A 25,228-nucleotide genomic window follows, 5' to 3' on the forward strand; every position below is an offset into this window, starting at 1 on the left:
TTTGTGGGCCTAGGGAAAGTGAGGACCAAAGTAGTATTGGTTACTTAATGAGGTTAGCAGACTGCAGTCTTTGCTCTGAGTTCAAATGCCTTGCCAGTTACAAGGTTCTTATCCTCTAGCAGTTTATAATTTAAAAAAGAGGTGGCCATGTAACCCAAGATCTCTGGTCTAATGTGGCAAGTGTTAGGTGTAATTATAGAGTATAGGCAGAAGTCTGTGAAAGTGCAGAGGAATGAGAGGTTAGTTCTAGCTGGAACAGCAGGGGAGGACTTTTTGGAAAGCTTGCTTTTTAACTGGGTCTTAAAGAGTCGGTAGGATGTTAATAAATAGATGGGGATAAAGAGGCATTCTGTTTTGGAATGGCATGAGCAAAGGTGTGCATTCAGGGAAATACAGAGCTTGTTTGTGGAATGGTTCATAAAAGATCAACATAGAGAGTTTGACCTCAACATAAGCAAGGGAGCAGTGGAAAAGAGCGGTGGACATTAGGTTGTATTATACCAGTGGCCCGTGGCGATCAGAAGCATGCACAGAGCGCATCTGACAGAAGGAAAAAACAACTGAAAATAGAGCTCTGCTTTCTAGGGTGTCTGTGGCCACCTCCATTCTGGCCATAAAGGGCAGCACTTCCTGTTTATACCAGGAGAACTTTGAATAGTTCTCCTGTGGTGTGTATGTGTATGTGTATGTCTGCCATCATCACAAGAACAGCCCTAGGATATACCCTGGCCCTATCTCTTCCAGTCTCTCCTTGCTTGCCTGGGGTTTAAAACCTTTTGTAAACTGGTTACATTGAACTACACATCAGTGCTTCTTCACATATAACACGGTGGATTATAATATCTACTACCCATGTTTATGCATGTCTGGAAAGAGAAGTTAATAATTAAAAACTATTTGCCACATTTATGCTTGAAGGACTGAATCTTTGAATCCGAAACTGCAAGTTATTAATTACAGAACCTGGTTTTGTTTGTTATTTCCCTTAGATATATTTACTTCATACTTTGACTTTAAAGAACCCTTTGGTTTTTCAGTGGGACATGCTATTATATCTTCTCTGTCAAAATTATTTTTTCTAAGTAATACGCTACCCATAATTACACATTGTGTTTTATTGCCTTTAATTTTGTCTTCTCTCAGAAGGTCATATGTATAACAAGTAGTATTGCACATGTGAACTTGTCCAAAGTAGACTTTATGAGGTGCTGGTTGCCATATCATTTAGAATTGTTTGGCTATACAGAATATAAAACTCTATTACAGTGATTTTAAAAATTGAACTTCAGGGGTGCCTGGGTGGCTCAGTTGGTTAAGCATCTGACTCTTGGTTTTGGCTCAGGTCATGATCCTCATAGGTGGTGAGATCGAGCCCTGCATCGGGCTCCATGCTCAGCGGGGAGTCTGCTTGAAGATTCTTTCCCTCTGCACCCTCTCTCCACTTGTGCATACCTTCTACCTCTCTCTCTCTCTCTCTCTCATAAATAAATAAATCTTAAAAAAATTGAACTTCATTTTTTTACATAAAAAAATCCCATAAGTAGGGAGTTGGTGTGGATTCAACTGCTCAGTGATACCATGAGGACTTACGTTCTTCCTGTTATTTGGCTCCCTGTTCTTAGCAGGCCAGCATGTTGGTCACGTTTACAAGATGGCTACAGTATTTCTAAGCTTTACGTTCTTGTTCCAGTCAAGAGAAAGTGGGAAAGGTTAAGGGCTAACCTGCTGTTCCTGCTCACCTTTATTACGAAAATAAAAAGTTTCCGTAACTATTAACATAGTTCCTTTTAAATCTCATTGACCATAGTTGTGTCACATGGTTCTCCCAACCACAGGGGAGCCAAAAGGAGGCATGTCATGTTGGGCTGGGCACCAAACTGCCCTAATCAAAGTCAGGGAGAAAAAAGAGGTATGTATGCATATGGAGTAGGCAACAAATAATGTCTCTCAAAGTACTGTGCCAATTGATTATTTTACCTGTTATTTTAACACAGATGGCATTTAATTAGTAAGAAGTTGGCTACAACAACAAAACAGAAAAAAGAAGAAAGGGAGAAAACATTCTCTGTCAGTTTCTCTATACTTACATTACAAAACTAGATAATAGAATTTCTTATGACTGCTCCTTTGTGTAGTATTATTATATGTTGTTGGGTATAAACAAATAACAACTACAGTCATACCTTGAAATAGTTAATAAAATAAATATATGTTTGCATTTGAAAAAAATGTTACAAAGTGTTCTAATTGTAATACTGTTTTTAATCCATTTAAATGAATTTCTTTTGGGAGAGATGATTTTCACGTTGTATGAATATATAAAAACATTTTGCAGGGTGCCTGAGTGGCTCAGTTGGTTAAGCATCTGCCTTCAGCTCAGGTCATGATCCCAGGGTCCTGGGATTGAGCCCTGTATCGGGCTCCCTCCTCCAGGGGAAGCCTGCTTCTCCCTCTGCCTTTGCCTGCCACTGCCCCTGCTTGTGCTTTCTCTCTTTCTCTGTCAAATAAATAAAAAAAAAAATCTTAAAAAAAAAAACCCAAACATTCTGCAGATGGCATGATCTTATAAATGGAGAACTGTAAAGGCTCTACCGAGAAACTGTTACAACTAATAAACAAATTCAGGAAAGTTGCAGGATACAAAAATCAACATGCAGAAATCAGTTGTGTTTCTATATACTAACAACAAATCCTCCAAAAAAGAAATTAAGAAAACAATTCCATTGTAGTAGCATCAGAAAGAGTAAAATACTTAGGAACAGATTTAACCAAGGAGGTTAAAAACTTGTGCAAACTATAAAACTATGATGGAAGAAACTGAAGGCATAAATCAATGGAAAATTATGCTGTGTTAATGGAGTAGAAGAACTAATCATAAGATGTCCATGCTGACCAAAGTGATCTACAGATTCAACGCATTCTCTGAAGATTCCAGTAGCATTTTTCATAGAAAAAAACAATCCTAAAATCATTGTGGTAACGCAAAAGACCCCAAATAGCTAAAGCAGTCTTGAACATGAAGAACAAAGTGGGAGGCATCATACTTCCCATCTTCAAACTATATTTCGAAGCTGTAGTGATCAAAACAGTATGGTACTGGCATAAAAAGACACATAGATCAGTGGAATAGGATAGAGAGCCCAGAAATAAAACCACACATACACAGTTAACTTGTCTTTGAAAAGGGTGGCAAGAATGTACAGTGGTTTCGGTAAAAATGGATATCCGCATGCAAAAGGATGAAATTGAACCCTGATGTTGCGCCATACACACAAATCAAACCAAAATGGATTAAACATTTAAGTGTGAGGCCTGAATCTGTAAACATCCTAGAGGAAAACAGGAAAATCTCCTTGGCGTTGGTCTCGAGAACGGTTTCTTGGGTCTGACACCATAGCATGGCAACAGAAGCAAAAGTAAACTGGTGGGACTATGTCAAGCTAAAAGGTTTCTCTACAGCAAACGAAACAACAAAATGAAAAAGGGACTACGGAATATGAGAAAATACTTTCAAACCATAGATCTGAAAAGGGGGAAATGGAGAGATACTGAGCAAAAGGGACAAAGTGTTAGATACAAAGTGAATAGTTCCAGGGACCTAATGTATAGCATGGTGACTGTTGTGAGTAATACTGTATCATATACTTGAACTTGCCAAAAGAGGATCTCAGATTTTCTCCCCCCGCCAAAAAAAGGTAATGATGTGAGGTGATGGATGTTTACGTTAGCTTGGTTGCGGTACTCATTTCATGGTGTATACGTATATCAAAACATCATGTTGTACACCTTCATGTGTCCTACACAGTTCGGCTTTAACAGTCACACTCCAGTAAAGCTTAAAAATGGAACAAGAGAAAATGAAGTGACAATTTCTTTTGGAGGAGATGATTTTCACAGTGTATAAATAATTTAGTTATTGTTACAGGCAGGTTTATGGTGGACAAATTTTAAAACAATCTGGTTTTTAAGTGTCACATCTCAAGATGGATTATTTTATCAAAATCTAATGAAAAAATTTTGACTTTGGGGGTGAGGAAGACTTTCAGTATGTTGGGAATGGAGCTTTAGAAAAATATATTTTTTAATTAGAACTTTAAACTTCAAAGTGTCTGAGATTTTTCCACCCCTTTTTTTTTTTACTTTAAATAATTTTAAATTTGTTTTACTGATAAAAGGAAATGATGTAAATCATTCAGTTTGTGGCATAGGTATATTGTCACTATGTTTTGGAATTTAACAAACCTAATACATGTTAACAGTATACATAGGGACTGTGGTAGATTTTGTGGAAAATGAAGACACAGTTCTCCCTTTTGGGGTAATTGGGGTAATTTAATTAAATTGTGATTACTTAATTATTTAATGGAAGAAGTAGGTATTTAAGACAGGCTTATATAGAATTTGATTTAGTGGAAAGATATAAGTGCAAAGACAAGCTCATCTTTCTATAGCTTCTGTCCTTCTGCTTCTCTAGCCCTGTTGAACTCTTTGTAGTTTCTCAAGTGTTCTGGGCTCTTTGATTATTCTGTATCTTTGCAGTGCTTTTTGTTTGTATGTTTTTAGAATTCCCTTACTTGTTTGTCAGCTTGGCAATTTCCTGTCTTCCAAGACTGTTCAAAGAACATCTTCTCTGTGAAATCTTCCCTGAACTTCCTGGGTAAAGTTGGGTTCTTCCTTTTCCTTTCTCCCACAGTGCATTCTCTCTGTTTCTGTCTCTGTCTCTGTCTCTCTCTCTGTGTTTGTAGTGTGTTAACCTCGAAAGTAAAACGGTCAGTTACATTACCAGCAAAATGGATTTATGGAATAACAAAATTGCAATTTGAGACATGCAAGTTATGGCAAAACCATAGGCAAGTCCAGAGAACAAAGGATGACTCTTTTATGTGGAAAAGGGGGCATTCAGAGAAGCAGTTATAAACTTCGTGTTATAAACACAAAGCCCATTGGACTAAACTGGATGTTTGAAGTGTAGTGGCTTTATTTGGCTGAGTTGTGACAGTCTCTTTGGCTGGGCTGTTGCCAGGCAAGGAGAAAATCTTCCTCCTACTGGAGTAGTAAAATACAGGCTTCTTCCTGTTGGGAATGCAGAGGGCTGCAAAGAATAGTAGGGTGTGAGAGTTCCCCCTTCTTGCCTCCTGACTATTTTTTTTTTTTTAAGATTTTTTTAAATTTATTTTTTTGACAGAGACACAGCGAGAGAGGGAACACAAGCAGGGGGAGTGGGAGAGCGCGAGAGAGAAGCAGGCTTCCCGCTGAGCAGGGAGCCCCATGCGGGGCTCGATCCCAGGACACCGGGATCATGACCTGAGCTGAAGGCAGACGCTTAACGACTGAGCCACCCAGGCGCCCCGCCTCCTGACTATTTTAAAGGGGGCTTCCTTTATTCAGTTTCACAGGGCTTAGTATCATTATCACAACACACCATTTATTGATTTGTCTGTCTCTGCCACAGTTTGTGAGCTTCATGAACATGAGGGCTAAGTTATATCATAAGTATCTCCAAATCCTAGTGCCTGGTGTAATGGTTTTATATATTGGATCATTCAGTGAGTGGTCATTGGATGAATGAATGGATGGTTGAATAAAGAGAAAGAATTAGCCCAGAGTTTATTCAGGAGTACTGGGGAAGTCTGTCCAGAGGGAATGTGGTGAGAATACTTAACCCTGCAGGTATGGAGAGTTTGTAATTTATTCGTATTTAGAGATAGGCTTGAGCAGGCAAAGTAGGACTGTTGGCAATGGAAGTTTTAATAAACAATGGAGTCATAATTAGTAAAAATTCTGACATTGTTCTTTAAAGCCCCCATTGTTGAAACACCTTGCTTTTGTATTTTGTAGTGCTTCCACGTCTCATTCAGAGAATTCAGTGCATACAAAATCAGCGTCTGTAGTATCATCGGACTCCATTTCAACTTCTGCAGACAACTTTTCTCCTGATTTGAGGGTACGTACGCTATTTGATGTATTGTTTGTTAGCTGTTTGTGGCCGACACTGTGAACATAGCCTGGCACTAAGTAAGCAGGAGATCTTGATGGAGTCGTCTCCCAAGACTTACGTCTCTATAAAATAGCCCAGAACAGGTCAGCAGATTTGGAAATCTTATTTATTTGTAAACGAAAAGTGTGTAATTCATTTCTAAGTTTGATAACTTTGAAGTTCTTTACAAAAAGATAATGGGTTTTGTTGTGGTATAAAAGATTTTCATGATTACTCCCATAATGATGGCCGCTAATAGCTAACCTTTTTTGGGTACTTACCATGTCCCGAGTGTTGTTCTAAGTCCTGTAATGAAATATCTCTTGTAATACTTTTTCCAGTTCTACGAAGTAGAGACTATTTTCATCACCATTCTAGGGATAATAATAACTCATAGAGATTAATAACATGTCCAAAGTCTCATCACTAATAAATTCTCTAGCTAATCTAGCTCACGTAGTCCAGTTCTGGAGCTAAGTCACTTAAATATTGTACTATAGTTGCTACACATCTCATTATAGTTTAAATATTCTTGTATTTGTTCAAGGTCTTGTTGCTATGAAATTAACCGCACCAGTGATATCCTGTAGCACTTTGTATGTTTTTGGATTCATCTGCCTTTCTAGAGCTGCTTATCTTTGAATGATGGAGAAAATGAATTTCATGTGCAGTGCTAACCCTTAAACCTTAGAGTCTTTTTATCCTGACAAAGTGGCTGCTTTCCCAGTGGTTATACTTTCACAATTTTAATGAGAACATTGTTTATATTCATGAAGTCATTTGCTGTTGAGCATATACTGAGAATGTATCTTTTTCTTGTGTTTCATTTTCAAAACAGAATCCAACAAATATAAGAATACAGATTACAAATATCTGTAAAGGCTTCTGCTTTTTTGTCCTTATGTGTTGTGAATTGTCATAAAATAATAGTTTGGGTATAACCTGACTTTAAACATCACTAAAAATAATAAAGATTTATCTTTATAATCTGGATATATGTTGTGCTAATTATGAAGGCTTCATAATGTCTTTAGCTGTTATCTTGATGCATAACATACATTAAGGGCAGGGTTCATCATTAATAATAATGGATATAAACCCATTGTTCCCTCTCCTTAATTTGTTGCTATTTAAAAACATATCTTTTATATATGTATCAAACTTTTGTTTATTCATTATGTTAATAAAAATCCACCGAAGGCCTGTGAATTTTTTTGGCCTACTTCTAGGCAGATTATATTAGTTAAAAACATCATTTTTTTTTTTTAAGATTTTATTTATTTATTTGAGAGAGAGAGAGCAAGTGAGCAAGCACAAGGGGAGGAGCAGAGGGAGAGGGACAAGCAGACTCCGTGTTGAGCATGGAGCTTAATGTGGGGCTCAATACCTCAACCCTGAGATCATGACGTGAGCCAGAACCAAGAGTTGAATGCCCAGCTGACTGAGCCACCCAGGTGCCCACATAATTTATTTTTAACTTTATGTTGTGATTGATGAAGAACTCATACTGGGAATGGGAGAAATGTCACTTTTGCTCCTTGCTATGCCTGCATTATTAATATTCAACCTGCTGTTTCTTGCCTGAAATAAAGTATAAATAAATGGTTCAAAATAAACCATTTGTGTGTTCTTGTGAGGGTTAATTTAGTTAAACTATTTAACTAGGCACACATGTGAATTGCAGTACATCGCAGGATACTGAAAGGTGGCCTCTGCTCTCAGCTTTTTTGAAGGCAGGTCTACTTCATTTCCTCGACACCTTACATAGAAATAAGAGTGACCGACTTATATTGGGACAAAATGAGGGTCATAATGTTAACTTGTATATTAAACATTGTAATTTATTTCTTATTAGATATTTTTAAAAATTTAGAACACTTTTTGGATTTACGGAAAAATTGCAAAGATGGTAGGGAGTTCCTATATACTTGACCTCCAGTTTCCTCTATTATTAATGTCTTACATTTGTATGGTACATCTCTCAAAAATAATGAACCCATGTTGATACATTATAATTAACAAAAGCCCACACTTTTTTCAAATATCCTTAGTTTTTACCTGATCTCCTTGTTTTTGTTCTAGGATCCCATCCAGGATATCCCATTACATTTAGCAGTCATGTCTCCTTAGGTGTCTCTTGGCTGTGACAGGCTTTTTGACTCTTTGTTTTTGATGATCCTGACAATTTTAAAGAGCACTCGTCAGATGTTTTATAGAATGTCTGATATTTTACCCATAGACCGGCATTATGTCTTTTGGGGGAAGAAGACCACAGAGGTAAAGGGCCATCTTCATCACATCATGTCAAGGGTATATACTATCAGCATGATTTATCACTTTTGATGTTAACCTTAATCACTTGGTGGACGTAGTATTAGGGTTTTTCACTGCAAAATACTGTTTTTTACCCCCTCCTTTTTATACTATACTCTCTGGAAGGAAGTGGCTATGCACAGCCCACATTTAAGCCCACCTTGTTGAGAGTGGGACATCTACATACATTTTTCGTAATTCTTCTGTATGGAGATTTGTCTCTTTTCTCTCAATTATTGCTTTATGCAGCTATTTATTTATATCAGTATTTACTTGTAGATATCTACTGTATATTTTGGATTTTAATTCAGTACTACTTTGTTGCTCAAATTGTCCCAACTCCAAATTGAGAGTTATTTCAGTCAGATCTTCTGTCCCTTTGATGTTTTCCCATCATTGTGTTTTTTTTGTTTTGTTCTGAGCTCTGTGTTACTACTTTACCTAAAGTAAGCACTACAGGATACTCCAGGCTCATCTTGATATTTCCTGCCTCAGTCTTAAAATAGTCATCCATTTCTCAAGGAGCCCAGTTTCTTTTATTGGAGAATGGTATTAGAAACCAATATCTGGGCACTAGGTGTCCTCCCTCCCTGCCTCCCTCCCTCCCTTCCTCCCTTCTGCCCGCCCGCCCGCCCGCCCGCCCACCCTCCCTCCCTCCCTTCCTTCCTTCCTTCCTTCCTTCCTTCCCAAAAAGGAACAAAGTTATTTTCCTTCTGAAGCATAAGGTCATTTGCATGCATTTTATTTGGAAGTAATATCATGGGTAGGGTGATCATATATGCACGTTTGTCTGGAGTATTATTTTATGCATGTTGTCCCTTCAGATTTAACATTAGATACAAAAATGTACCGAATTATTAACTTTCTTAGCACTATAGGATACCAAGGGAATCTTTTGAAGTTCTACATCAGCTCCATGACTGTAGGAATTCTATTAGTGCCTTATGAATTTAGCATCTTTCACAATTTAGAGGGTCCCTCAGAATCTTTATGAGAAGAATGAAGAGACAGTTGTTAAATGTTAAACTAAGGAGAAGATGGTTTTGGGCAACAAAGGTCAACTGTACTTTCCTTAGTAGTGTGTAGGCTGCCTGTTACCCTGTTCCCTCATTTTTAAAGTTATCTTTGATTAAAAAAAAAAAAGTTATCTTTGATTACTAGTCTTTTTTTCAATTGTGGAAGGGAGACGAATGATTAACATTACATTAAAGGTTAGTATCCTTTAAAAAATGCAGCCTAATTGCATATATGTGCTCTTTTCAGAGGTGGGGTGGGAAGAAGAATGTGCTTCTAATACTTGAAAAAAAATCTAATTTGGTACTGATAAACATTGATACATGCCTCATCTTGTTTAACTTTCACAACAGTCCTGTGAGACAGATACTGTTACTCCATGGGACCAGTGAGAAACCTGGTATTCAGAAGAGATTAATTAAGTTCTGTGTTTTAAGGCACACAGCTAGGTGTTGCCCTTACTTGGGCTCAGGTTGGTCATATTCTTGTACAGCACATTACCCCGAGAGACTAGCCTGCTGTGACTTTGCTGCAGTTTTCAAATGTGTAGTGAGCTTTTCTTAAGGGACAAAGAATATCGTTAATACATTTTTTGAGGTAGCAATAGCAGTTTTCAGTATTACTTCCTTAATAAATGAAAATTGCTTTTCTAAATAATCAGAAAAAGAGGCTTTTTGTAGTAAAGATCTGATTGTCCCTCTCCTCAATTTTGTTAGTTGATGGATATTTTGCTTTTAGTATGTATACCTTTAGTGGCCATAAAATAGAAGTGTGCTAGTTAATTATAGGTGGACCTAACTGCAGACAGCTATGTGTTGTTTTCTGCCTGATCGTGGTTTGGCTCTATGCATGAGATGAGGGGCTTGGTATGGTAGTTGTGAAAATCATCATTCACAGATGATTTGAAGTTGGTTAACCTCTAGACTTTGAGTTCTCCACATAGCCTCAACTGTTTATCCCTGCCCTGAGCCTTAACCTTTTTAAAGCTCCTTTAGTAACAGCTTTTAAATAGAAGTATAAAAAACACCATGCGCTGAAAAGCTAATCCAATTTCACTGAGAATCTTAAATCAAATTATAGAAGTTTTCTGTTATAGGTATTATGCAGTGACACTTTCCTGAAAAGTTGATTAACAGCTGAATGTGAAAGCTTCTGTTGAGGATTTCTTATTGAAACAAGATTTGTTGCTTCTGCATCAGAAAAAGAATGGAAAATTAGAGGGGGTATGGAACTATGCTAGTTATCTGAAACTTGTATTTATTCAAGTGGAATTCTCTTTGTATTTTTCACCTTTTCAGCATTGCTTGTTGTGGAAAGAGTCATATACAGGTAAAATCCAATACATACGTTTCTGAAAAATTGAGCACAAATTCAGCCTTGGTAAATTCAGTTGTGCTTCCTTAGTGAATAATTGTAGAGTGTTTCTGGTTGCTTCATTTCCTCTTCACTTGGCAGTGGAACTTATTTAATTTCAATAAAAAAGTTTCAAAAAAAAATCCTTTCATACAAAATTTTCCCCTCCCCCATTTTTTTCTCCACCCCTCTTTCATATAAAAATTTTAATGCAAATGCATTTTTTTTTATAAATCTGCAGTTTTTAAAATTAGGCTTTCTTTAATAAGAATTTTTTTTTTTCCTGTTATGGTAGACTTTTAAAAAATCTTTTTATTGTTATGTTAATCACCGTACATTACATCATTAGTTTTTGATGTAGTGTTCCATGATTCATTGTTTGTGTACAACACCCAGTGCTCCATGCAGAGCGTGCCCTCCTCAATGCCCATCACCAGGCTAACCCATCCTCCCACGCCCCTCCCGTCTAGAACCCTCAGTTTGTTTTTCAGAGTCCATCGTCTCTCATGGTTTGTCTCCCCCTCCGATTTACCCCCCTTCATTCTTCCCCTCCTGCTATCTTCTTCTTCTTTTTTTTTTTTTTTAACATATAATGTATTATTTGTTTCAGAGGTCTACAGATCTGTGATTCAGCAGTCTTGCACAATTCACAGCGCTCACCATAGCACATACCCTCCCCAATGTCTATCACCCAGCCACCCCATCCCTCCCACCCCCCACCACTCCAGCAACCCTCAGTTTGTTTCCTGAGATTAAGAATTCCTCATATCAGTGAGGTCATATGATACATGTCTTTCTCTGATTGACTCATTTCGCTCAGCATAACACCCTCCAGTTCCAAGAACATATTTTTAAAGTTTGACACTTAGTGGAATTAAGAACCTAGGAAACTGGTGTCTGGTTGGTTTATTTGCTAACTGAAATAATTTCTATGAAATGCAGGATTTAAAAATTCAGATGCATTGCTCTGTTTATAAAGTGTACTTAGTATAGCATTGGGTTTTAATTAAAGTAAGTTCCTTAAATGGTGGTGACTAAAAGATAAAAGTTGGGCTATGCAACATTTCCTTTGTAGATGTCTGCAGTAAGGCATTTATACCAATGTTGGTCTGTAATTCAAAATCAAATATTAAAATAGAATTGTACTTTGTCTTTTATCTCTATTTTAGAAGGCCTGTTTGATCTTAGAATATATATGTTATATGACTTATATATAATTTATGTATATATAAGTATATATTATGTATATGAGATAAAAATTGTAATATTTTGGGTTTTGTTTTTAGCCATCTGCCCCTATCTTATAATATTTAGTAGGCTTACATCAAGTAAATTTGCTTATCTTTTTATGTTATATTATTCATATTTTCTTTATGAAACAAAGGTCAGAGATAATTGGATTATTTCTTATCTAGAGTGCATGAATGTTGACATGTTCTGAAAATAGGCAAATCTAGTCAGAATGAGTTAAGACTCATTGAGCAGATATTAAATAGACAGTGAACAGTATCTATTACACATAGTCATTTCAATAGCCAGAGGAAAAATGATTGAAGTTAGCACTTACTAACAGAAGTTAACACCACTACTGCTCACACTGACATAAACTCTTGAGAGTCTACAAATTGAAAAGAACAACTTTAGCCAGGTAAAGGATATCTCTCAAAACTCCACAATAAAGTCTTATACTTAGTGGGGAAATGTTAGAAGCATAGTCTTTAAACTTAGAAACATGATGCTAGAATTCCTAGTCAGTAAATAAGAAAAGAATAAATAATGTAAGAAATAAAAGGAAGAAAGAAAGCTTTTTTTATTTACAGATGATTGTCTATATGGACAATTTAAGAAAAATCTATATGCAAACTACCAACACTGTTGCTGGATACAAGATAACTGTGAAAAAGATAAATCATGCTTCTGTTCCTTAACAAAAATGTTTGGACAGTGTGATTTTAAAAAGATTTCCAGTCATAAGAGCAACAAAAGTACATTACTCAGGGATACATCTAATAAAAGATGTGTAAGAACTTTATGGAGAAAGTTATAAACTTTATTAAAGAACTTTAAATAAATAGATGAGTAGATGCAATCGCCTGGAGATGTCAAATATTTTCAGTATCTATTTGTTAGTTCAATATAATTTCAAACCAAATTCAAAAGTTTGTCTTACAGAACTTGGCAAGTTGATCCTAAAATTTATGTGGAAAGGTAAAATGTCAAGATTATTTAGGAGGAAAAATGAAGAGGAGGGATTCACTTAATTAGTTTATAAAGCTAAAGTAAATAGAACAGAATAGATCAAGGAGACACCTGACAGAGTTCAAGAATGACTGATATTTGTAGGGACTCTGTATATGACAGAGATGGTATAACAAATCAGTGGGGAAAGAATGAACTATTTGGAAATCATGCTGGGGTTGCCATATTGAAATAAAAAAAAAAAGTTGAGTTCCTAATTCACACATACACAGACAATGAATTCATTAGATTAAAAACCTAAAATTGAAAATCAGAATATTAAAATTTTAGAAGAAAATATGTGATAATATCTTTATTACTTTCATCAGGAAGGAATTCTTAAATGAGACCTAAAAATATTAACCATAAAAGATTATCATTAAATAAAAAATAAATTTAGGAAGTTTTATTTATAAAAAAATTAAGTTTTGGTAAGTAAGGACCTTTTCTTGCTTATTAATTACTGTTCATCTGACCTCTCTAATCTTAAGCTCTACCCTTAGTTATATCCCTACTGCATAGAACAGTACCTGAATGAATGTGACTTAAAAGCTATTTCATACTTGTGGCCAGTTGCAGCACTGGAGACATTTGTCCTCTCATTTGCTTTGTTTAGTTGGTGGAAAAGTTTGAGGAGCGCGCCTCATCAAGTGACTCTTGAAACCACTTGTTAGCTGTATCTGGGAAATGGAAGAAGGAAATTCTGTGTTTTATTCATAGTTCCAAATAAAATCTGTGTATTTATTCATTAACTCACTGCACTCTCTTAAAATTTCCTGGGTGTCCTGAGGAAACAGTGTCCATTAAGACATGGTTTCCGCAATCATGAAGCTTAGAGTCATGTAGTGGGAAAGGAGGTAAGGAAATCAGTGATTATTGCATGATAGATACTATGAAGAAGGCATACTATGGGAGCAAAGAGGACAGAACATTCTAAAACATTCTAAAGCAGAACATTCTAAAGTTTATATTACAGGTAAGGCGGTGCTACATTTAAAAATACTTATGAGAAAATATTTGGAGGGCATTTATTAAAAATAAGAATTTAAAGAAAAATTCATTGGGTAAAAAAAAAAAAAAAAGACTTGCTGTAAGCCCCTTGAGGGCAGATATATTTGCCTTATTCCCTGTTGTATCCTTAGAGCTCAGTATCTAGAATGTGGAAGGTACTCAGGAAAAATTTGTTGACTGAATCAGTAGAAGAGAATGAGAAATATGAAGTTGTTGATGCTCATGATCCTTTCATTCTTTTTTTTAAAAAAGATTTTATTTATTTATTTTGACAGCACAAGCAGGGGGAGTGGCAGAGGCAGAGGGAGAAGCAGACTCCCCGCTGAGCAGGACCCTGGGGTTATGACCTGAACTGAAGGCAGATGCCTAACCAACTGAGCCACTCAGGCACCCCATGGGTCTTTTCATTCTTAATAGTCCGCTAGGTCTTTTGTCTGGTAGGTTTGCCATTCTCTGATCTAGCTAGTGCACCATCATAAGGCTTCTTCCTCTGAAGTCACTTTCATAATGTGATACCCCTATTTAAAAATTCTCCAGGGAGGGGGGCAGCCTGGGTGGCTCAGTTGGTTAAGTGTCTAACTCTTGGTTTTGGCTCAGATCATGATCTCAGGGTCCTGGGATTGAGCCCTGTGTTGGGCTCCCGCTCAGCGGGGAGTCTCCTTATCTCCCTTTGCCCCTCACCCCACTTTCTCTCTCTCTCTCTGGAATAAATAAAAAAATAAGTCTTTTAAAAAAACTCTTCCAGGGGATCCCTGTTTCTTACAGAAAGTGTAGACTTCTAAGCCTTGTGTTCAAGCTTCTCCATGTTTGGTCCCATCAAAACTATCACACCGTATGTCCATCTTTTCCAAAACATAACCCCACCTCTATAAACTGGGATTCTTTTTATAGTTCCTTAGATGTCATGTGCTCATTCCCACTTCCATTCATGATGGCTCACACATCTGGAATGTACTCCCTTCTGCTCTTCAGTGAAACAGATCATGGTCAGTATGTTAATAATAGACTCAGCCCCATCCAGTGATTCCAGTCCGTTATGATCTTTTTTTCCTGATAGAAGATAAATGGATAATAATCAGAGTTAAATGTTGAAAAAAAACTTTGAAGAAATTATATGAGGAAAATTTGGAAGAGAGACAGAAGGTAGTCACTAATTCATTTCTGTCTTCAAAAAGCCACCAAAATCCACTTGAAAATGTTCACAGTTGTCTCATTTCTATCCTTAATAGGGAAATGATTTCACTCCAAACTCTCATGGTTTCCATTTAACTGAAATTTTTCTCTCCAAAGTTACCATCATCTCTCTTTTGTAAGATTTTATCTTTTATAACAACACTAGTTTTTTTTTAATGAAAGTAATATAATAAAATAAAAATTTGTGAGAAATAGAAATAGGCTTAAGGAAAAAGAATCACCAACACTTTTACTACTTAGTATGTAGTATGTAGAAACTCTTCCTTAAAAATTTCTACTTTTACAGTTACAAGGCTGGGTATCAGAGTAAAACCTCCTCAGCTCTGCTCACCACAAGCTTATGATGGCAGCAGTTGGGTAGGCTCTAACAAGTAATGTCTTGCCTACCATTCTCTTAGGTTTGTAATTAATCTGATGTGATTTGAAGATATTACAAACCCCCACGAGGCTTAAAAGAATAAAAACTCCTAATGTGTTAAAATTAGTAAAAAGAGCCAAATAAGTACAATAGAATCATAGAGATTATTTAAAAATCAGAAAGTATGAAAAAATGATAAATATGAAAGCAACAGGAATAATATTGACTGTATTCAGTTGATAGTAAGGAGGTAAGGAATAGTATATGTGCCTAAAGGTTATTTAATTAGGTGGAATACTAATTAATATGATGCTAATTCTGGAGAAGACAAGAAGTGTTTCAGACTTCAAGACTGAGCATAATGAAAGTGATGCTGATATAATTTCTGTTACAACCCACACATGATTCCATATAATCATCTTTATATATACAGAGAAGGCACATAACGAAAGATACTTGACAAAATTCAACATCTCTTTCAGATTTTTAGAACTTTTTAATTAGAAAGGAATAGGTAAATATTTATGTAAGCATCTTACTTAATAGTACAGTATTAAAACAAGTATTCGCATTAAAGAACAAGATACGGTTACCTACTATCATGCCTACGTTAATTAGCATTGTGTATAAGTACTATCCGATGCAATTAGATAAGAGAAATACATGGTAGGCATATTATTGAAGAGGCAAAATAAGCATATTTTTACCTGGAAATCAAGAAAATCAAATGAATATTATTAGAAACAAAAGACTTTAATTAGATGACTAGTTATAAAAAGGAGGTTGGAAATCATCACTCTGTTGTAACAAGTAAAAAGCAGAACAAGTTGAAAGTCAACAACTCTTCTTAGATTCGTCAGAGAACGGAGGTCACAGGGCAGATTGCTGCCCTCCAAATTGGACAGACAGGTAGAGCAGAAACCCACAAGCAGAAACCTTCTCAGGAACCAGTATGGGGTTTCAAAACAGGAACTGTAATTGATGAATTGCTGGAGGCTCAGTGTGGACAAGTCAGAGTTAATAACTCCAGGACACCCTACATCTAGGAGATCTTCATACTTTTGTGAGTTTTACTGACAAAAACCCTACCAGGTTTCCACACAGAACAGTGAGAAAAATCTCTTGCTTTCTGGCAGAGGGAGGGGAAAAATAGCCAGTTTGAAATATGTCCAAAACATTCTGTTCTTTTTGGTAAGGCCTACCCTCAAGAGAAACTATTTTACTAGCCTATCCTACCTGGTTTTGTCAGAGCCTACCCGACCTGGGAGAAGGGAAATACCCAATTCTAGCCTCTAGTCTTCTACCTGGGGGAAGAGAAGTAGAAATACAAATTCGAATAACCTCTAGCCATCCTGTCCCACCTTGGGGGTGGAGACTAAGAAGCACTTGTGAGTATTATGGCCCAGGGCCACAAACTCCTTCAAAGACTGAGGACTATAGGACTTAGTCATAGGACTATGGAACACTTCCCTTCCCACCTCCACACGTCGCCACCACATTGCTAAAGGCCTGCTTATTTCAGTTCGTTTTACCTAGTATGTCATGTCCAACTTTCAATACAAAAATTACAAAGCATACTAAAAGCCAAGTTTGATATGTAAGAATCAATAGCTTCCTATTATGAAAATAAAGTATTTTAAGTATACTAATATACTTAAGTATATATACTTAAGGGAGGGATAGAAATGCTCAATAGTGTTCAGATTTTAATTCTTGCTTATTCTGTAAATAATATGGTTAAAACTTGACAGGTTGATGCTAAAATTTGTAATGACAAAAGTCTGGAAACAATAGAAATGTTTTTTGGGGGGTGATTATATGTTTATAATTGAGTACCATGCAGTCTTTGGAAAGAAGAGGTGGATCTCCACATGTGGATATGAAAATATATTCAAGACAGTTAAAAAAAATCAAGAATTGAACAGTGTGTATAAGTTACCATTTGTTGGGAATTGTGGGGAGGAGTAAAAGAAACTGTGGATACACAAACAGGTAGAATTACTTGGAGGCAGGTATAGTGGAAACAAGGAGACATGTTTGGAGGCTCTTTGAACAATTCCAAGTAAAAATTGGTAAAAGACATGTACTAGGGTAATGAAATAATGCAAAGTAAAGGACAGATTTGAAAACATATATATGTGGATGTAATGTGTTAAAGCTGCGTGAATGTTGTAGATTAGGGGGAGAGAGGAGTCAAAGATGATGGCCCCCAATTTTAAACCTGATTACAATTTTTGGTTCGCTTCTTTTCTGACTGCCCCTCCTTTGTACACTTAGCTCTTCCTTTCTCCTCAGCCAGAAGAGATGACCCTAATGTGTCCTTCAGCCCTTGCTCACTCCCTGACTCGCTTCTTTCTTCCTTACGCTCTTTCTCCCCCCCACCTCGTGTCTTCAGCTATCGTTTCTTTATGGATGACTTCCACCTCTTAACCTCTGGTCCTGATCTCTTTCTCAGCCTCCCACCCCTCATGCCAGTTGCTTGCTATACAGTTGCACTAGGATGCTATCATGTCATGAGCATAATCACACATAATAAGATCAGTGTAGTAAAGATCAAGTGTAGCTGCGGTTGCAAGGTCTATGTCACCTTGGAAAAGTTGCTGGACTTCTCTAAGGGTCAGTTACCCCATTTATAAATGGGAATAGCACTACTACTACTTCTCTTTCAGGGATATCATAAGCACTAGGTGAATACTGATCTTATAAAAGCAGTGCATTAGCTAGGTCAGTTCATGATTTTATTTTCCTTGGTGTGGGGTGAAATGAAATTAATTAAGAGAATATTTCATCTGTCTACCTAGCTACTTCTATTTCATTTTGACAGATGTTCTCTTATGAGGCATCTTTTTATCAAAGAAGGACTGTTGTGTATCACAAGAGTACATCCTCCTAACTTTTTTTTTTTTTTAAGATTTTGTTTATTTATTTGACAGAGAGACAGCGAGAGAGGGAACACAAGCAGGGAGAGCGGGAGAGGGAGAAGCAGGCTTCCCGCGGAGCAGGAAGCCCAAGTCGGGGCTCCATCCCAGGACCCTGGGATCACGACCTGAGCCAAGGGCAGATGCTTAACGACTGAGCCACCCAGGCGCCCCTAACTTTTTGGTTTTAAATAAGATCTTTCTGTTATAAAATGATGTTGCTCATAGATAGTAGTCATTATTGTGGTTATTTTAATGTTCTCAGTTATTAGAAAATAAAAAGTCTGCAGCCCTATGTTCCCCCGCCCCCACTCCCACAGTTTCTCCTATTTACATCTTGTATTAGTGGTGCAGTTGTTATAATTGATGAACCAATACTTACACATTATTATTAATTAAAACCCGTAGTTTACATAAGGGTTCACTCTTTGTGTGGTACATTTTGTGGGTTTTGACAAATGTATAATGACATGTTTCCACCCTTACTATATCATGCCTAGTATTTTCACTGCCCTGAAAATCCTCTGTGCTCCGCCTGTTTGTCTCCCCCCACCCCTTTCACTGAACCCCTGACAACCACTCATCTGTTTACTGTCTACAACGATTTGCCTTTTCCAGAATACAGTATAGTTGGAATCATCTAACACCTAGCCGGATTGGCTTCTCTCACTTAATGGCATGCCTTTAAGTTTCCTCCGTTTCTTTTTTTGTCTTGAAAACTCATTTCTTTGTATTGCTGAATCATCTTCCTTTGTATAGATGTACCACAGTTTATCCATTCATTGTCTGAAATACTTCAAGTTTTCACAGTTAAGAACAGCTTGCATTTAAAATTATTCAAGATGCAGATTTGAAAGTTTTTCTTGATCTTGGGTGTGCTCACTGTGCGGGCTTCTGTAACAGAGTGCCGCAAACTGAGTGGCGCCGGACACACGGATTTATCCTCTCACACTTTGCAGTGTCGTAGTGTGATATAATAAGATGCTCGTATTTTGGTCTCCATCCTCAGCTCCTGGACAGGGCTCCTAAAACCTTTGTCATTTACTAAGTGGTAAGAGGATCCATAGGAGGATCTAAGCCATAGGAGGATCTTTTGATATAGTATTTGGCTTTGGTTTCTGGCTCCTGAAACAGTTCAGAGTGATAAAAGTGAAAGAAACATCTTTTGTTACAACACACACCTTTCAACTATACCTGAGTTTATGTTAATGAGGTGATGTTTGGAAAACCTCTAAGGATGGGGGCCTGGTTGTCAGGGGAACCGCCCTTGTGACTAGAGGTTTGGAACTTTCAGCCCCACTCCCTTCCCTGGGAAAGGGGGAGGAGCTAGAGTTTGATTTAATCATTAATGGCCAATGATTGAATCACTCATGTCTGAGTAATGAAGCCTCCATGGAAACATCCTAACTGAAAGGTTTGGAGAGCTTCTGGACTAGTGAATCCTTGTAGGTACTGGGAGGGTGATGTGCCTGCCCAGAGAGGGCATGGAAATTCCATACACCCTCTTACCTTGTACCTTGCCCTCCAGGCTCTTCCAGCTGGCGGTTTCTGCGTTGTATCCTTTATAATAAACAGGTAAATGTGGATAACGTGTGGCCCAGAGTTTTGTGAGCCATTCTAGCAAATTACTGAACTTGGGAAGGGGAGTCATGGGGACCTGACTTATGGATGGTTGGTCAGATGTACAGGTGACAGTCTAGGACTTGAGATCGGTGCTTGAAGTGGGGGTCAGTTGTGTGGACCGAGAGACCTTAGCACGTGGAGTCTTTGCAACTTGTGGGTGTTAGTGTAATAATTTAATTGTAGGACACCTAGCTGGTGTCCACTGAGAATTATGGAAAAACCCACCTTTATCTCTGTGTCTTCATGGGGTCCTCTTCTTATAAGGACAGCAGTTATATCAGGTTAGGGGCCATCTGACTCCAGTATATCCTCATCTTAGGTAATTACATCTGCAGTGACCCTATTTCCAAATTAGATCACATTCCCAGATACTGTCATTCAGGACTTGAACCTATCTTTATTCGGGGGAGGAAGGCACAGTTTAACTCCTAGCATGAAGTGATGCTTTCCAGACTGTTCCTCTTTACTTACTCTTTTTTGTTGTTGAATCATTGATGGTGATATAATGTTATCCAGCCTTTGGTAGTTGTGGTTTCAAGTGAAAACCAAGTTGTCCTTGGCAGTGTTACAATAAAAAAGGGCTTCCCTGTGCTCAAACCTGTACTTTCAAATATATAACCAATAAGATTTATCCCAGATGCCAGTTTGTGGCTCTACCCTGTTCAGATTTTTGTTTGTATGGTTCATTTGCCTACTTTGTGTTTTGTCAGTCAAGTTGTATAAAAAAATAAAATTGATGTTAACAATTTTTTTTTTTACTAGAATTACCTAATGAAGAATGAGATTTAATTTTTTTCCTTCACAGTTTTAGTATATAAAGAAACTGTGGAGGGTAGTTTGTAACTTCTACAGACTCATTTTTCCCTTTCAGGTGATTATAATGCAGTGTTTTGCAGATTTACAAAATATTCTTTCCTGTTTTTCTGTCATCTGGCATTCCATGTGAAAACTGACCCATAAACTTGCTCACATCCAGATCATCATTATAGACAAGGTTTCTGAATTTCCTTTATAGTAATTTCCTGATTGGAGAGAAAGGGACAGAGAGGGAGAGAAAGGGAGGTAGCTTAAAGTCACATGGAAAGTTACTGAGCAGTTTGAAAATAGTTTGATCAAGAGGGCGTGGAAGAAAATGGGGAACATTTTCATTGGGGAGAGAGCAAAACTGAATTATGTTTTAGGAATAAAAGAATTATAAATTTCAGTCTGTATGGATGACTTTTTTCCACCAGTAAGATTTTAATATGATGAATAGATTTTTCTTAATAATAAGAAAAGGATTAAATATTGTATTAAATGCTATCAAAGAGCAGACCTTATATCATCTTATCCACTGATGCAGGCAGAGTTCCTGAGGCAGGCAGGGATCTCATGTATCTGTATCAGGTTTTATGTATTCCAGGGAACTTCTCTCCTCCTCTCATATCTGAGAGTCCTATGACTTTTTCTACACTAAAGATATTTTTTGTTAATGCAGAAAGACCTAATGAATCAATCTGGGTTTGCTGTCCTCATTCTTCAGACCCCATTTTAGGAAGGTAGACCCTGGTGTTTTTGAGTTCTCCTCTTGTTTTGTTGAATCTGTATTTCTTCTTTATTACTGAAGTATCTGAAATGCAGTTCTTCTGAAGTAAAAATTATCAAGTGTTACTCAAATAATTGCTTGTATTTGTTTCATAAGCTTAGGGTCAAATCTGATCACTTCTTCCAACAAGTATCAAATATTCCTTTTTATTTCTACTACCACAGAGTAATCCAGGATTTTGGTATTTCTCTCTTAGATTATTATAATTTCACCTTTATCATATTTAGTTTTGTATACCTCCTTAACTGTGTCATTTACCTCTATCAGAGGCCTCCCATGATTTTCCTTTGCATGACTGGTCAAGTTTAAAGTCCTTACTCCACCTCCCCCCCCAACCCACCTAATATTTTATTATAAAAATTTCCAAATACATTATTGAGTTGTAGGAGTTCTTTATATATTTTAGATATTAACCCCGTATCATGTTTGCAAATGTTTTCTCCCATTCAAGTAGGTTGCCTTTTCATTTTGTTGCTGGTTTCCTTTACTATGCAGAAGTATTTGTTTGTTTTTTTTTTTGCTTTTTGCCTTTGCTTTTGGTGTCAAATTCAAAAAACTTTTGCCAAGACTGATGCCAAGGAGCTTACCCTCTGTGTTTTCTTTCTTTTTTTTTTTTTTTTAAAGATTTTATTTATTTATTTGAGACAGAGAGAAAGAGAGAGAGCACATAAGAGGGGGGAGGGTCAGAGGCAGAAGCAGGCTCCCTGCCGAGCAGGGAGCCTGATGCGGGACTCCATCCAGGGACTCGATCCAGGGACTCCAGGATCATGACCTGAGCCGAAGGCAGTCGCTTAACCAACTGAGCCACCCAGGCGCCTCAACCCTCTGTGTTTTCATCTAGGAGTATGTTCAAATCTTTAATCTATTTTGAGTTGATTTTTGTGTACGTTATAAGATAGGGGCCCAGTTTCACTCTTTTGCACATAGCTGTCCAGTTTTCCCAGCATCATGTATGAGATGATGAGACTATCCTTTCCCCATGGTATATTCTTTGCAACTTTGTTGTAATTAATTGGCCATATATATATGTGGGTTTATTTCTGGTGCTCTGTATTCTGTTCCACTGATCTTCATGTCTGTTTTTATGCCAGTACCATACTGTTTTGATCACTATGGCTTTGTAATATAGTGTGAAATCAAGAAGTGTTATCCCTCTAGTTTTGTTCTTTTTCAAGATCGCTTTGGCTATTTGGGATCTTTTGTGGTTCCATGTAAATTTTAGGATTTTTTTGTTCTATTTCTGTGAAAAATGTCATTGGGATTTTGATAGAGATTGCATTGAACCTTTTATGTTTTTGATGCCACACTTTACCTCTTTTTTATATTGTGTATTCATGAAATTGTACTGGCTACAGTTATTTTTAATATTCTTTTCTTTTAACCTTTATAAAATAGTTAACTGTTTAACATACTATCCTATTACAGAATCAGTTTTCTGAATCTGACGATATAGTTACCTTTACCAGTGAGATGTATATTTTCATATGTTTTTATGTTTCTATTGGTATTTTTTTCATTTCAGTTCGAAGAACTCCTTTCAGCATTTTTTGCAAGGCAGACCTAGTGGAGACGAACTCCTTCAGCATTTGTTTTTCTGGGGAAGTGTTGTTTCTTCAGTCCTCTCCTTCAATCCTATCCTTCTGAAGGATACCTGGATAAGATATTCATGGCTGGCAGTTTTTTTCCTTTCATTACTTTGAATATATCATTTCATTCTCTCCTGGCTAGATTACTGCTGAAAAATCTGCCAAGAGCCTGGTGATGGGGGTTCCTTTGTACTCACTGCAGAGTGAGGAGGGTGTGGGTTTGGTACTTGGGATGTTGAGGGTTCCTGTGGCTCAAGAGGAGGGCATCTTTGGGTGAGGTTTTCCCAGTGACTCATGGGTGGGCTTCCTATTGGAGTACAGAATGGAGTACCCTTTCATGCCCTCTGAAATTCTTGTCTGTCTCTTTCCTGAACTCCTCCTTTCCCCCTGTCGTGGAGCTCTTGTTTTACTACTTTGGGTGCTGTGGAAGAGAGATGGATTTCTTTAGCTGGGCACTGACTCACTGCTTTCCCCTTTCCCCCATGGGAGGGATTGCCAACCTGCTTTCTCTCTGAGCTGTGGAACCTCGTGGGGAAGGGTGATGCTGGCAAAGCTCCTCTTACCCACTCTCATGTGTCCAGACTTTTTTTTTTTTTCTTCCTTCCAGTGGCGTGCTGGAACTTCTCCTTTAGAAACCTGAACTTCTGTAAAGGCTTTCTCATCCATGGGGATCTGCCCAAGTTAGTGTTTTCTAGGTATTCCAGCCAAGAAGGTTTGGAGGCCGTTCACCGGCTCCTGCTGTTTCCATAGCCCGTACCTGGTTCTGTCTGCCTGTTACCTGCTGCACGAGTGGATGAGGCTCCTCCTGGGTCCCTTGATTCCAGAGCTACCGTGGAGGCACTTTGGTTCATGGATAGGTGCCAAATTTTAGATGTGAAGGGGCAATAAAAATGAGGGCCATCTTAGAGTGCCATGATGTTGACATCACTCTTCTTGCTGCTTTCCTTGAAATAGTAAGATGCCTATTATTTTGTAGCTAAATTTTCAGGGGTGAGAGAGATTTATGACATGCGGTCTCAAATATTAATTCCTGTCTATTTTAGAGCAGAGGAACAAAACACCATGTGATTAGGCCATTGTGGAAAGAGACAGTAAAAACTTACCTTGATGCTACTAAGTGAATAATAAGTATGTTTTACATTTTAATAGCACCTTGCAAAGTCCTTTATGATGCAGCTATCTCATTTCATATTCACAAACCTGTAAGATAGATCTTGATAATATGAATGATGAAACTAAGATTCAGAGAGTTTAGTATAGTGGCAGTAAATGGATTTTTAGGGGGAGAGGAGGGTAGTGAAGATGTAAAACTTAAGTCTTTGCTATACATCACAAATTTCTCATATAGAAGTTTTAATTTTGATTTCCCCTTTTCGGCTTAATTATTGCCTCAGATAATTTTTTTTTTCTTTTTTAAAAGCAGGACTTGTGGGTTATGTTTTTGGTGACTTAGCATATCTGAGAATACCTGTTGCCATCAAACATGTCAGAGAGGTCACAGCATTTTCTTTCAAAGATTTGGTAACATTTTGTTACTGTTTTCTAGAATATACTTTTACAGATAGATTGAAGCTGGCCTGATCTTGTTTTTGTACACAACTTCCCCCAGACCTCTCTCTTTTGGCCTATATTCTGATGGGTTGTCTTTTAATTCTGTCAGTTAAAAAAATTTGCTGCAATTCACCTAGATATATCTGTGTTCACTGATTTTTTTTAGTGGGGGGAGAGGCAGAGGAAGAGGGAGAGAAAGAATCTTAAACAGGCTCCATACTTAGCCTGATGCGGGGCTCCATCCTTAGCCTGATGTGGGGCTCCATCTCACAATCCTGAGGTCATAACCTGAGCTGAAATCAAGAGTTGGACGCTTAACACACTAAGCCACCCAGGTGCTCCTCTGTTCACGGATTTTTTTTTTAAGATTTATTTATTTATTTATTTGTCAGAGAGAGAGAGAGAGCGAGCGAGTGTGCTTGAGCATGAACGGGGGGCGGGGAGGGGTGGCCGGCAGGCAGAGGGAGAAGCAGTCTCCCCACTGAGCAAAGGGCCCTATGTGGGACT

General features: G+C 37.5%; 1 protein-coding gene across 3 annotated transcripts in view; it reads left to right on the top strand.

Annotated features, from left to right (window-relative positions):
• The window catches only part of MTMR2 (myotubularin related protein 2), a 113,378-nt gene that overhangs the window by 38,053 nt on the left and 50,097 nt on the right, over positions 1-25,228 (top strand). For all 3 annotated transcript variants that reach the window (XM_035009337.1, XM_035009339.1, XM_035009338.1), the window contains one exon: positions 5,839-5,944. In XM_035009337.1, the coding sequence (XP_034865228.1) occupies positions 5,839-5,944 (106 nt within the window). The remainder of the gene's footprint in view (positions 1-5,838; positions 5,945-25,228) is intronic.

The sequence above is a fragment of the Mirounga leonina genome, unplaced genomic scaffold (genome assembly GCF_011800145.1).
Source record: "Mirounga leonina isolate KUSES-001 unplaced genomic scaffold, KU_Mleo_1.0 Mir_153, whole genome shotgun sequence".
NCBI classification, from domain to species: domain Eukaryota; kingdom Metazoa; phylum Chordata; class Mammalia; order Carnivora; family Phocidae; genus Mirounga; species Mirounga leonina.